The 14,243-nt window shown below is 39.2% G+C and overlaps 1 protein-coding gene across 4 annotated transcripts in view; it reads right to left on the bottom strand.

Annotated features, from left to right (window-relative positions):
- Positions 1-14,243, bottom strand: part of PTPN2 (protein tyrosine phosphatase non-receptor type 2) — a 67,563-nt gene that overhangs the window by 30,322 nt on the left and 22,998 nt on the right. For all 4 annotated transcript variants that reach the window (XR_004970134.1, XM_036323695.1, XM_036323697.1 and 1 more), the window contains exon 3: positions 4,052-4,152. Coding sequence is in view for 3 of the 4 variants with exons in the window: in XM_036323695.1 (XP_036179588.1) it covers positions 4,052-4,152 (101 nt within the window). In the remaining variant the exon portion in view is untranslated. The remainder of the gene's footprint in view (positions 1-4,051; positions 4,153-14,243) is intronic.

Genomic DNA, 14,243 nt, shown 5'->3' with positions numbered 1-14,243 from the left:
TCAAGGGCACATGCCCAGGTTGCGGGCTCGAACCCCAGTGGGGGGCGTGCAGGAGGCAGCCAATCAATAAATCTCTCTCATCACTGATGTTTCTATCTCTCTCTCCTCTCCCTTCCTCTCTGAAATCAATAAAAACATTTCTTTAAAAGAGGGAGTTTGTGCAACTACTGACCAACCAACCCAAGTTAATTACAAAAAGAATGCCAGAAAAAGCAGAAATTTCAAAGTACCTAAACCACTATAACTGTTCATCTACAAAACTATAGCTTGTGTGACCTCAATAGAATTAAAAGGGGTAACATACTACAATAATGCCATGAGGAAAAAAAAAATCATATTACGTACTTCCAATTATCTTCACATTGTGTAGCATAGGGCAGAAAAAAGGACAAATAAGAGATCAAAGATCGTGCCCAAATTATGACTAATTTTAAATAAGTGAAGGTAAAAAAAATGAGATTTCAATGTACCTAAAGTAACTCAGCATACATTAACCTCAGACGACAGGTGGTAGAGTGGTGAGTGAGGGTCAAGTCAGCCTGGAGCTTCAGCTCCACAAGGAAAACAAGGTGACTCAACTAGTACCAGACTGAAAGCATCTGTATGGCAGTTATAGTCCCTGGTATGTAGCAGATGCTCTTAACTATTATTTGAATTCATAAACTCTAAGCTTCTAAGTTATTAAAATACTAGAATTCTAATGAGAATCCCAAGAATCCCTAATGTTGGAGGATACTGTTCTCACTCAATATATATTATCTACTGCTTGATCTAATTCTTAAAAAAAAACACCAAAAAAACATGAACACTGAAAATGGTAAAAAGAGCAATGGGTAAATCCCCAGAAAAAAATAATACCTTTTCTTTAAACTAAAAAAATGGATGAATCAACCAACCAATGAAGTCACTCCTAGTGTGCACCTACACACACACACACACACCACATTCTGTTAGTAGTTTTAAAAGGTGATAAAGGTTTATCTCTGAGCTTTCCCTCTTACCAGCAATACTACCAACATTCTTCTGTAAAATGAAGATTTCTACCAATGGGCTGATACATATATGTTTTTTAAATTCATAAAACTCAGAGAAAAAGATGATAAAAAAGCAACAATACAGTCATAACAACTGAGGTTATAATAAACATTTAGCATCTTTAGTTTCCTCTATCCTTTGAAATATTTTCTGAGTATGTTCTCTTTCCAATGTACTAGGTACATGGGCAAGATCAGTCTCAGTCTTCATAGAATTTACAAAGGAGAAGAGAAGTGACTTGGAATGTAAGGAAGCACAAAAACACCACCACCCAATCATCCCTGGTTGGTGTGGCTCAGTTGGTTAGAAAAGATTCGATTCCCAGTCAGGGCACATGGCTAGGTTATGGGTTGATCCCCGGCCCTGGTACCAGTACAGGTGGGAGGCAACCAATTGATGTCTCTTTCACATTTCTCTCTCTCCCCACCTCCCTTCCACTCTCTCTAAAAATATCAATGCAAAAAATATACTCAGGTGAGGATTGAAAATAAACAAATAAATAAAAAATACCCATTTCAAATTAAAAGACACACAGACAGAAAATAAAGGGATGGAAAAAGATGGGGGGGAAAAGCAGCTGTGGTACCAATACCTAGTATCAGACAAAATAGACTTTAAAACTATTAACAAGAGACAAAGAAAGGCCCAGCAATTCCACTTTTGGTTATTTATCTGAAGGTTATTTAATTCTGTCATATACATATATGCATTCCTGTGTTCACTGCAGCATTATTTACAATAGCCAAGATATGGACACAATCTAAGTGTTCATAGACAAATGAATGAACAAAGAAGATGCGATACTATATACAATGGAATATTACTCAGCTATAAAAAATAGGAATAAAATCTTGCCATATGCGACAACATGGATGGACCTAAGGGGTATTATGCTAAATTAAATAAGACATAGAAAGACAAATGCCAGATGATTTCACTTACATGTGAAATCTAAAAACCAAAACAGAAACAAACTCCATAGATACAAAGAACATTTTGATGGTTGTCAGATGGCCAGGAGGTTTGGGGGATAGGTGGAAAAGAAGAAGAGATTAAGAGGTACAAAATTCGAAGAAGGAACCCTGTAGGTTGCTGGGTGTAAAAGAAAGACAAAGACTTTTTTCTTCAAATTGAAACTCTTTAATTCCGGCCTGAAAATTATCCTAGAAGGAAATAAAAAGAGGTTTCCTTTAAACATCTAAAAAAAAAAGAGGTACAAATTCCAGTTATAAAAACAATCACAGGATATAAAATACAGCAGTCAGTAATTTTTAATAATTATGTATGGTGAAAGATGGACACTAGACTTATCAGGGTGATCACTTTGTAAGTTATGTAAATATCCAATCTCTATGTTGTACACCTGAAACTAATGTACGTTAACTGTAATACATGAAAATTTAAAAAATATTTTTTAAATGATTTAGGATAATTATTGTTTTCTATTTTTTAACATTACAGTTTTTCCAAATAGAAAGTAAATTTTTTAACTCTAAGTTTATCGAAAAATGTCATTAATGCTCACAAGAAAAACTTCAAATATTACAGAAAGGCAGAAAAATGGCAAATAAAAGCCTCCATTCATAATTCCCAGAGACTGACTAATGGTATATGTATAATTTATTTGGCCAGACCCTTATAGATTATTTTAATTCTATTATTTCTGGTCCTATGCTATCAAAATTAAATTGCAACAAACATCCAGGCATATATGTTGATGTACATGTTTGACAACTGAGTATTATAAACTTTTAAGTCTCTGCTGTTCTGCCAAGTGAAAAGTGGTAGCTGAATGCTGGTTTAAATTTGTATTCCCTATTTACTAGAAATATTGAGGATCTTTTCATATGTACATTACCTACTTATCTTTTTCTTTGAACTGTGAGTTGATGGTCTTTACCAGTTTTTTCACAGATTGTTTCTCCTTTTCTTTTTGATTAACAGGAACTGTTTTACTTCAAGCAAAATAAAGTAATTAATTTCAGTTCCTATGAATTAGAAATAATCTAATAGCTTACAGTTACATTCATTTTAACATCTTTTTATATTATCTTGATCCAAATTGAGTTTTTAAAAATCTTAATATTATAAATATACAACTTATCTTTGGAATATTTAAAAATCACTAACTAGAGGAAATGACATCACTATTAATTAAGTCTATTTTTAATAAATAAAGGTTACCTGGTATAGATAAACCAAAATAATTTCTATTATCTCAGAATGGGAGAAAAGTAGTACTGAAATATAGGTGTGGCCAATGTGCCAAGAAGCAATCAGGCAAAAATGCCAAAGGGAACCGCCAGACTCTCTGGTCTCCTAGTCAGTCCTCTGACCTGAACAAAGGCCCAAGGGCAGGACACCATCTCGGGCATGTGCATACTCTCAAAACATATATGCCAGAGAGGGGAGGAGCAAAGAGCTTTCAAAGGGTCTCTGGATATCACACAGATTATATGAAGAGAAATGGAAAAAGTTAATAAGAGATTAACAAAGGCTTTGTATCAAGTATAAAGCAAGGAAGATAATTTGCCTGAAAAGAACTGACTTGAGCAATTTCATTAAAAATGTTTTCGCCGAAACCGGTTTGGCTCAGTGGATAGAGCGTCGGCCTGCGGACTGAAAGGTCCCAGGTTCGATTCCGGTCATGGGCATGTACTTGGGTTGCGGGCACATCCCCACTGGGAGACGTGCAGGAGGCGGCTGATCGATGTTTCTCTCTCATCGATGTTTCTGACTATCTCTCTCCCTTCTTCTCTGTGAAAAATCAATAAAATATATTTAAAAAAAAATATTTCCTTCACAGAATATATATTAAAATTAATTTTACTTTTATCTTAAATATACAAAGTTGTAAAACATCATAATTTCTATAACTCATTACATAACATAGCAACAGAAGAAACTGAAATAGCATTTCACTTCCAAAAGAAGTCAAACATACTTTTATCTATGTTTTAAAGTCGACAATCACAGAAACTGCAGTCAGTTATTTGCTCAACCTCACACCACTTGCCTGTGTTAAGATGTAACTCCTTTGTGCCTCTTCTATGTCCACTAAGCTGGCATTAATATAATCATTTTCAGCATTTTGCAGTTTAACACGACTGTGATCATCTGAAAAATAGAATAAGCCATAACTGTTATTTCAAACTTGTCATTTCCATTTTTAATTTTAATTTCTAGGTATCCTATCTAATAAAGACAGAATATGCAAATAGACCATCAGGCTGTCACAAAGATGGCAACGCCCAGTCCCCTCAGCCCCGCCGGGAGTTCCCCAGTCCTTTCAGTCCCGCTGAGGGGGTGGCAGGTGCGCAGTGCGGCAGGACCCGCCCTCAGCCCCCCAGGGCCAGCCTGAGGCATAGGCAAGCCTCGGGTGTCAGCTGCCCAGCTGCTCAGGGCCACCCGAGGCTCAGGTAACCAGGGCCGGCCAAGGCTTGCACTACCGGCAGTGGCAGCAGCAGAGGTGTGATGGGGGCGTCGCCTCCCACCCCTGAGGGCTCTCAGACTGTGAGAGGGGGCAGGCCGGGCTGAGGGACACCCCCTCCAGTGCATTAATTTTCCTGCATTGGGCCTCTAGTTTATAAAATGAAAGAGAAAGAGAACCCTAAGAATTCCACCAAAAAAACCTACTATAAATGATAAGTAAATTCAGTAAAGGAGCAAGATATAAAATAAATACTCAGAAATTGGTTGCATTTTTGTACATCAATAATGAACTATCAGAAAAGGCAACTAAGCAAAAATTCCATTTACAAATGCATCAAAAAACAACCTATGAATAAATTTAACCAAGAAGGTAAAGAACTATATTCAAAACATTATAAGATACTAAAGAAAGAAACTGGAGAAGATACAAATAAATGAAAGCATATACCGTCTTCATGGATTGGAAGAACTAACATTATTAAAATGTCCATACTACCCAAAACAATCTATAGATTCAATGCAATTCCTATCAAAGTACCAGTGGTGTATTTCACAGAACTAGAACAAATAATCCTAAAATTTATGTGGAACCACAAAAGACCTCTAATAGCCACATCAATCTTAAAGAAGGAAAATGAAGTTGGAGATATCAATCTACCAATATCAAACTGTAATACCAAGGCTATAGTAATCAAAACAACATGGTACTAGCATGAAAACAGACATATGGGTCAATGAAACAGAACAGAGAATGCAGAAATAAACCCATGCCTATATGGTCAATTAATATTTGACAAAGGAGACAAGCACATACAAAAGGATAAAAGACAATCTATTCAATAAATGGTGTTAGGAAAATTGGACAGATATATGACAAAAAAAGTAAACCAGACCACCTTCTTATACCATATAAGGATAAAGTAAAAACAGATTGAAGACAATGTTAAGGAGAACCAAGATGACGGCATGGGTAAATGCCAGTACTCGCCACCTCCCAGAATTACATCAAAATTACAACTAAAATACAGAACAGCCAAAACCGGTTTAGCTCAGTGGATAGAGCGTCGGCCTGCGGACTGAAAGGTCCCAGGTTCGATTCCAGTCAAGGGCATGTACCTGGGTTGCGGGCACATCCCCGGTGGGGGATGTGCAGGAGGCGGCTGATCGATGTTCCTCTCTCATCGATATTTCTGACTCTCTATCTCTCTCCCTTCCTCTCTGTAAAAAATCAATAAAATATATTTAAAAAAAAATACAGAACAAATATCATTCAGAACTGCCTGAAATCTGGCTGAATGGAAATCCTACAACTAGAGAAGTAGAGAAAAATACATCGAGACTGGCAGGAGGGGTGGAGGCGAGGTACAGGCTGGTCTGACACCCACGATGACATTTTTTAAATCAGATGGGATATCTAGGCCAGGGGTCCTCAAACTTTTTAAACATGGGGCCAGTTCACTGTCCCTCAGACCGTTGGAGGGCTGGACTATAGTTTAAAAAAAAATTATGGACAAATTCCTATGCACACTGCACATGTCTTATTTTGAAGTAAAAAAACAAAACAGGAACAAATACAATATTTGTATTTGCATGTGGCCTGTGGGCCGTAGTTTGAGGACCCCTGATCTAGGCTGTGGAGGGCCCAGTGAGAAGCAAGGGGTCCCAGCCCCACACCAAACCTACAGCCCAGGGTTCCAGAGCCGGGAAGAGAAGTCCCCAAGCTTTAAAAACCAGTGGGGATTGTGGCTGAGTAACAGAGGAGGAGGAGCAGGAGGAGGAGGAGGAGGAGGAGAAGGAGGAGGAGGAGGAGGAGAAGGAGGAGGAGGAGGAGGCGGCGGCGGCGGCAGCGGCAGCATGGAACAGGCTAACAAATCTCAGATGGAAGGGGAATGAGGGGGTGGGAAGAGATTAACCAAAGATCTTATATGCATACTAGAGGCCCATGTACCAGTGGGGTCCCTCGGCCTGGCCTGCAGGGATCAGGCCGAAACCAGCTCTCCAACATCCCCTGAGGGTTCCCAGATTGCGAGAGGGTGGTTCTCGGGTGACGCACCCCAGAATCGGGCTCCCTCCTCTCTGGTTCCGGGTGCGTCACTGAAGTACCACACGTGCCAAGTAACCACAGCTCGGCAGCTCCTGCACTGAGCGTCTGCCTCCTGATGGTCAGTGTGCATCACAGCTACCAGTCATATGGTTGAACGGTCAGCCAGTCACTTAGGCATAGATAGATAGATAGATAGATAGATAGATAGATAGATAGATAGATATAGATAGATAGACTAGAGGCCCGGTACACGAATTCGTGCACCACTGGGGTCCCTCAGCCTGACCTGCGGGATAAAGCCAAAACCGGCTCTCCAACATCCCCCAAGGTGTCCCTGATTGCCAGAGGGTGCAGGCCAGGTCAAGGGACCCCACCAGTGCACGGTCAGGGCCGGGGAGGGACGAAGGAGGTTGGCCAGCCAGAGAGGGACCATGGGAGGGCTCCAGGGCGTGTCTGGCAGGTCTTGCTCAGTCCCAATCGGCTGGACTCCAGCAGCAAGCTAACCTACCGGTTGGAGCGTCTGCCCCCTGGTGGTCAGTGCACATCATAGCAACTGGTAAACTGCCCCCTGGTGGTCAGTGGACAGCATAGTGAGAGACTGAGCGGCCTTAGCATTCATGAGCATATTACGTTTGATTGGTTGAATGGCCGACCGGCCGACCAGCCGACCAGACACTTAGCATATTAGGCTTTTATTATATAGGGTATGCATTATCTGTAGACCCCGACAATAGAGTGGTGAAGGCCTTGAGTAGGACAGAAGCCAGGTGGAGAGAGGCAATGGGGGGGATATCTCTAATACACTCAACAATAAATATTTTTAAAAAGGCTTGATGTTAAGACTCGAAAGCATAAAATTCCTAAAAGAAAACACAGGCAGTAAAGTATCAGACATTTCTCTTAGGAATATTTTTTCTGATATATCTCTTCAAGCAAGGGAAACAAAAGAAAAAACAAATGGGATTACATCAAACAAAAATGTTTTTTGCACAGCAAATGAAACCATTAATAAAATGAAAAGACAACCTACTGAATGGGAAAAGATATTCACCAAAGAAAAGGGTTAATATCCAAAATTTATAAAGAACTCATATTACTCAACACCAAAAAAAATAACCAACACAAAAAAACAGTCGACCAAAGTATAAATAAAACACAGTAACAGGAATAAAGCACCTGCCTTCCCTAAGTAAAAGGATCATTTAGATTCCTGGTGCTTACGACCTAATAGGCCTACGTACAAAAATAAAAAAATAAAAACTGGCCTCAAATTGATGAGACTAGATTTCTATAGTACCTATATCATTTTCTTCATCCCTCAATAGGCCTGCATTCAGCTACTGTAATCCTACTTAACTGTTGGAAATACACTGCAAGTCCCCCCAGTGAATACCTGAAACTATAGCTAGTACTGAACCTTATGTATATTTTTTTCCTATACATACCTATGATAAAGTTTAACTAATAAATAAGGCACAGTAAGAAATTAACAATACTACTAATAAAGTAGAACAATTATAACTATATACTGTAATAAAAGTTATGTGAATATGATGTCTCTCTGAGGGCTACCTGGTGACTAAAGGGTGGAGAGCATCTTCAGTGTGGAGTCACTGGACAAAGGGATGAGCTCTGTCCAAGTGGAATGGAACAGATCGAATTGCATCAAGCTACTCAGGAGGGCGCACGATTTAAAACTTACGAATAGTTTTTTTTCTGGAATTGTCCATTTAATATTTTCAGACTAATATTTGGACCCTAGGTAACTAAAACCTCCAAGTAAAACTGTGCTGAAGCGGGGGACTATTGTATATTTAAGTTACTTTTAGCACTGAACTATATTTAATTAAATGCTAAAAATAATTGAAATACAATTGTAATATTCCAATTTTTTCAAAGATAACTAAAGGTGCATCATTATTTTGGTAGTATTACAGTAGTTCAGGTACATTTCTAGAAAGTTTTTAAAAATAAAAACAATCTCATAGATTTAGAATTTATGCCAATTTAAATATGTTGAGTACAAAACTTTACCTGGTATCATTTGGATGGAAAAAGAAGAAAAGCATAACACAAGGAGAGTAAGCACATGCATAAGAACAGAATTAACATTAATTTAGAAATCTAAATATACAACTGTCAGAAGCAGATAACTGAATTATAAACTGAATACATATTTGACCTTTAACTATGGAGGATAGCATATATTATAAGCTGCTTTCCTCAAAGAAATTAATACTAAATATATATTCTCTTTCCTACTTTTAAACTAGAAAAACTGTTTACATTATGTCCATGTGAAAGAAAATATTATATGGTTTTAGTTTCACACATCAATTTATGAGATGTTTCTGCTGGACTGCACCCAAGATCTCTGTAAATATTACATGTCATTTGCCAACAGGAAAAACTTAGATCTTGTTATAGTAAATCACTTATACTAGTGTTCTCGGAAAGATGATGTCAGCAAGCACTTTTTTTTTTAAGTCACTTTTTTTTAACAGTTTAATCACCCTTTAACTGTTGTATTATGTGAGATAGCAAAAACGTCAGCTACCTAATTAATAAAAAATAAAGTCCATATATCTCCTAGATAACACGTATCAGGAGAATAGATACTTTTAATCTCTAAAATTCAAGATTCACTAAAATATAACACCAAAGGAATGCACTGCCTCATGTTGTAATCACAGAAAGAACACAAACCCCAAAGGTTAATCATATCTATTGCACAACAACAAAAACAATTTGGCCAACAGAAGCAAGAATCCACAGAAACCGGAAGGTTCTCTCTAGGGTGCTAGGAATTTGGTTATGCTTCATGCCACCATCCCAGACACTCCCACAGCTTTGGAGGGGGAAAGCTCAAAGAAAGACCTTCAGCAGTCTATTTTTAAGTGCTTGACACCCTGCCTTCAGGACTCTGAACTAGAATCTACTGTTATTTTCCCTCTAGCTTTATAATCTACACCAGGTGTCACTCCAATTCATTAAAAACACCAGAATCACACACTGTTAAAACAGAGATCTAGACAAATGTCAGAAGAGAACAGGGTGAAGGAGTGAGGGAACTGGATAAAGGAAGGTGAGGGGATTAATTAAAGAGCATATATGCACAGCCCAAGGACACAGACAACAGTGTGGTGACAGCCAAGGGCAGAGGATGTGGGCCCTGGGGGGAGGTAAACAAGGGTGTGTGTGGGGGAGGGGGGGCGGGTATGAAGAACATCTGCAATAGTGTCAACAATAAAAAATTTAAATTAAAAAAAAGTACATATACTTTTTTTATGGGGACACCATCTGCTCTTAATTCTTGTCACTGAGTCATGAAGAAATGCAATACCCAATAAAACTGTGCTACATAAGTTGGATACAAATTAAACAAATGTCTGATGAAGATTCCGTCACCTCCCACCCTTGAACAGTTATGTTTTCTGAGAAATGGTTTCACCTGTCAAGAAATGACTAAACTCTAGCTGTGGCCTGAGCTGACAACACAGATTTGCTTCCTCTTTCAATACTGTCATAGTAAGTTAAAAAAAAAAGAAACTAAAAAAAAAAACCCCAAACCCTCCAGTTTCACCTAGTGTATACTTACTGTAAGAAACCTCTTTTTGGAAAGTCTATCATGTCAAATAGAATGGAGGATTCACATTCATCATTACTACCCTCAACAGGTTACACCATGGCAGGGGTCAAGAATAATTACCATAAAGTAAAAGGAGAAAACCTAAGTTTGTTTGACTTGAGACTACATATTTCCCATCCTACACGGCCTCTCTTGGATACACCCAAGTTGGTTCTTTTACCACATTATACTCATACCCTGAGCTCTTCCTTGGCATCACCTTTCATCCTGTTCTTCACCTCAGGTATGATTTCCACCTTCATCTATGTCACACAAACCTCACTTCCTTGAAGATCCAGCCCATGACCTATTTTCTGTTTTCTCTATACAGCCTCTGTGATGGAACCCCCACTGTGATGGTTCAATCTTTTTTTTAAAAGACCAAATAACAAAAATTTACTTGAAAAATCCCAAACCTGCCAGAAGTGGCACTTTCCAAGCCCTAAGCCAACCATCCTTACCAAGCTCCAAGGAACAATGAGTTCTCCCTACATGCCCCTGACCTCCACACCAAGCTTGCACACCCACATACCTCAGGCCATGCTAGAGTATGCCAGTGTTCCCTTCTTCTAGGAGGCATTACAGCCCTGGCCAAAGAGCTGGGTGGTAGTGCTCTGGCATCACAGGAGATGATGGTGGCCAGAGCCCCTTACATAGATTGAGAAGAGATAATGAGGGAAAACACACCAAATAGGGCTTCCTGAAAAACCGCAACTTACCCCTTATACCAAAAAGTGGCTTCCATATAGAAAATCCTGCTTCCCAAATAGCACAAGAATCCATAGGAAAGAAAAAGACCAACAGCAAGGCTGGGCTGGTCGTATGGCAGAACTTTGATTTAGAAAAGCTAGGAAGAGTGTGAGCTATGCCCCTCTCTCTTCCTTGTCCAGCTGCCCAGAGCCTGCTCAGACACTGGCCCCAAGGGGGAATCTGAAAATAAGCAAAGCAAGGTCGTCTTTGGTTCTGAAACTTCTCCATTACAATGGCAAACACAGCCTCCAGAGTCCTACGTGGGCCTACCTGCATGGGGCAGGGTATTCGTTGTGAACCCAATTAAAGCCAATGCATAAGATAAGTAAAAAGGCTTTGGAGACCAAGCCACAGGAAATCCTATTACTACATTTATGAAACTAAAGCTGGGGAGCAGAGTGACAGGAGACACCCCTCAATCCATCCTTCACCTACATGTCTATGGCCCCAGATGGTGGTCCCTTCTAGGCTGAGGAGTGGGTGGTTTCAGGGCTGGGAAGAAAGGAAGGGATCCCTGAGCAGTAAGTTAGGTCAGGCAAATTCAGGATGATCTGTTCTTTGCATTTAATACTTTCAACACTCATAGAATTTTCAATCAACAAATATATTTTAGCAGCCAAGCAACAGGGACATAAAAACATAATTTGTTTAGAACTTTTTACAAGAAAAAATTATATTAATAACTTCCAGTACTTTATTGCATTGTGTTGTGGGAAGAAAGCTGACCAACTGATGCCTGCCTAAGTGAGCAGGCCTGGTGAGATGAGTAGGCTTTGCTACATAGGTAAAGGAAAGGATGAATTCCAGCAGAAGGAGCACACATAAAGAAGAATAAAAGCAAATGGCAGATCATGAAGAATTGGCGAATTCAGGAAGGCTAAAGATCTGGGTAGATGAGGGAGGTCCCAAAACATGGTGAGGCCAGGCTCTGAAGGGAGGGCCTTATGTGTTGTGCCACAGGCACAAGCAACCTCAATGAAGCTCTTTAAAGGACTAACACAATGTAATTATTTTCTTGTAAAAAGTTCTGAACAAATGATGTTTTATCTTTATGTCACTGTTGCCTGGCTCCTAAAATATATTTGTTGACTGAAAATTCTATGAGTGACTGAAACAGGAGGAAGACAACTTAAAACACTGATGCACTACCAGTTTAATCAAAGGGTGGAGTACTGAACCAAGCAGTGGCAGTGAGAATGAAAAGAGTTGCTAATGAAGCATTTCCCAGGTAAACACCATCCTGGACTTGCTAGTAAAGCATATGTTGTTTCGGAATCATCCTGTAGGTTCAATCTTTTCCAAATAGGTTAACTGTCTTTGATGACTTCAACCTCTTTCAATCCATCATGATTTCAAGTTCCTAAACTTCATAGAACAATGTCAATTGATTAAATTCTGTAGAAAGAATACCTGGGAAGCATCATTAATATAGTGTGGAACATGGGCAACTTTTCTCTTTGATAGATTGTATAAAATAAATTTCAGGTTAATATAATCAGGAAGCATCTCACCATTCTCCTAGAAACTCAGAATCTTTCCCTCTAGTAGAGAGCCTAAAAAATTGAGGGTAGAGGGAGTTGAAAGAATGTTACTTTCCTTACATCCAAAAGTCCATGGACACCATACAATGTAGATAAAATATTTATTAAATATCTTCTATGTTCCAGGCACTGTTTTAGTCACATGGGACCCATTCATACCCTTGTGGGGCTCACCTTCCTAAAAAGGGAGATAGTAATAAGCAAAACAATGATGTAAATCTAAGTAATAAATGCTATGAGAAAAATAAATAGTCAAGTTGTGCTGGAGGAGTGAGCAGGTTGCCATTGTAAATAGGGTGGTCTCACTGAGACAGTGACATTTAAGCAAAGACTTGGAGGTCAATCATATGGATATTTTGGTTACGAGTGCTACAAACACATACAAGATTGAATGCCGTAAGGTGGGTACATATCTGATGTGTCTGAGGGATACAAAGAATGTGATTTGAGCCCAGTGAACAAAGGGAAGAGCAGCAACCTGCAATTTAGGTTCAGAGAGTTGAGAAATCCTGTACTGATGCATTAGTCTCATTTCATTAGTCTTACCTCCTAAATTTGACTATCAGAGAAAAGGGGTTTTTACTTCCATTTTCTCATAGTACCTAGTACAGTGTCATAACAATTTAGGTTAGTAAGTGTTCAAACACTGTTTATATAATGAATTTCAGAAAACTTTCATAACAAATGTTAAGCTGTGGTAGAAATTTGTCAGAATGACAAATCACTATTAAATCATTCTGAAACATAAGCAGGAAATGAAACTGTTAACTGATTTTGAGAGTAAACTAATTCAGCAGGCAGAGAGAGAGAGAGAAAGAGATCAGAAAGCTTTAAGACTTTTTAGTATAGATTCTGAAATTCTGTGGTACAGATGAAAGAAAATGGGTGAGGGAAGGCCAAAGGGCCGTAAGATGTGTATTCTGATATCTACTCTGGCTCTACCAGCATATGTGACTACAGACCAGCTATGATTTATATTGAAAAGAATAAGCTACTACTTGAGAAACATTATTAGTATCCAAGCTCCTTAGACACTATAGTCTGTGATAACTGGGGCTCCTGGGGTCTCAAGTTTTCTTGTCTGTAAGATAAAATGACCAGAAAGGACCAGTCCTCTATTATTTTTACTGACTGACCCTCATTAATACCCTAAAAATACTGAAAGGAGTTTTAGGGGGTAAAATAGGCAGGTTTAGGGAGTTTTAGAAATAAACAGGGTCCATGGGGGAGGAAGGCTTGGAGCCCATAGGTGAGGTTTGGAGCTGTCAGAAGGCATACATTCACAGAGAAGAAAAAAAAGAGGTGCCACAGGATAAGGGGAGAGGAAGACATGCATTCACAGAAGATAGGGAAAAGCCACAGGGCATGGGGAGAGAGAGGAAACAAACTTTCACAGAGGTCAGAGAAATGCTGACAGATGGGAGAAAGAGGAAAACAGATTTTCAGAGGAGATAGAGAATTCTACCACTGAAGGGGGAGGAGAAGAGGGGGCACTGCGTGGGTTTTGAGCTTTGGAGCTGATATTCTACCAATTGGAAGGCAACATCAAGTAACAAAGAACTGCAGCCTTTAGAAACCTTAGAAAAAAGGAGCTTAGTGGGTCCCCCTTTGGGGCCCCCCCTCCACGTGGGAGTCTGTACTTGTTTCCAACAAATTTCCACCCTTTTCATCTACCACCCTTTGTCTGTGGCTTCATTCTTCAAATCCACCCGGACAAGAACCTGGGAAAGAAACCACCTGCTCAGGAAAAACCACCTGACTCGGTATCAAGTGTAAAACTCCTTGAAAAGTGCTATAATATCTTAAAAATTTA

This window comes from Myotis myotis, unplaced genomic scaffold, assembly GCF_014108235.1.
Source record: "Myotis myotis isolate mMyoMyo1 unplaced genomic scaffold, mMyoMyo1.p scaffold_m19_p_9, whole genome shotgun sequence".
In the NCBI taxonomy this organism is placed as follows: domain Eukaryota; kingdom Metazoa; phylum Chordata; class Mammalia; order Chiroptera; family Vespertilionidae; genus Myotis; species Myotis myotis.
The sequence above is the reverse complement of the archived record's forward strand: the minus strand, read 5'-3'. Positions and strand labels throughout refer to the sequence as shown.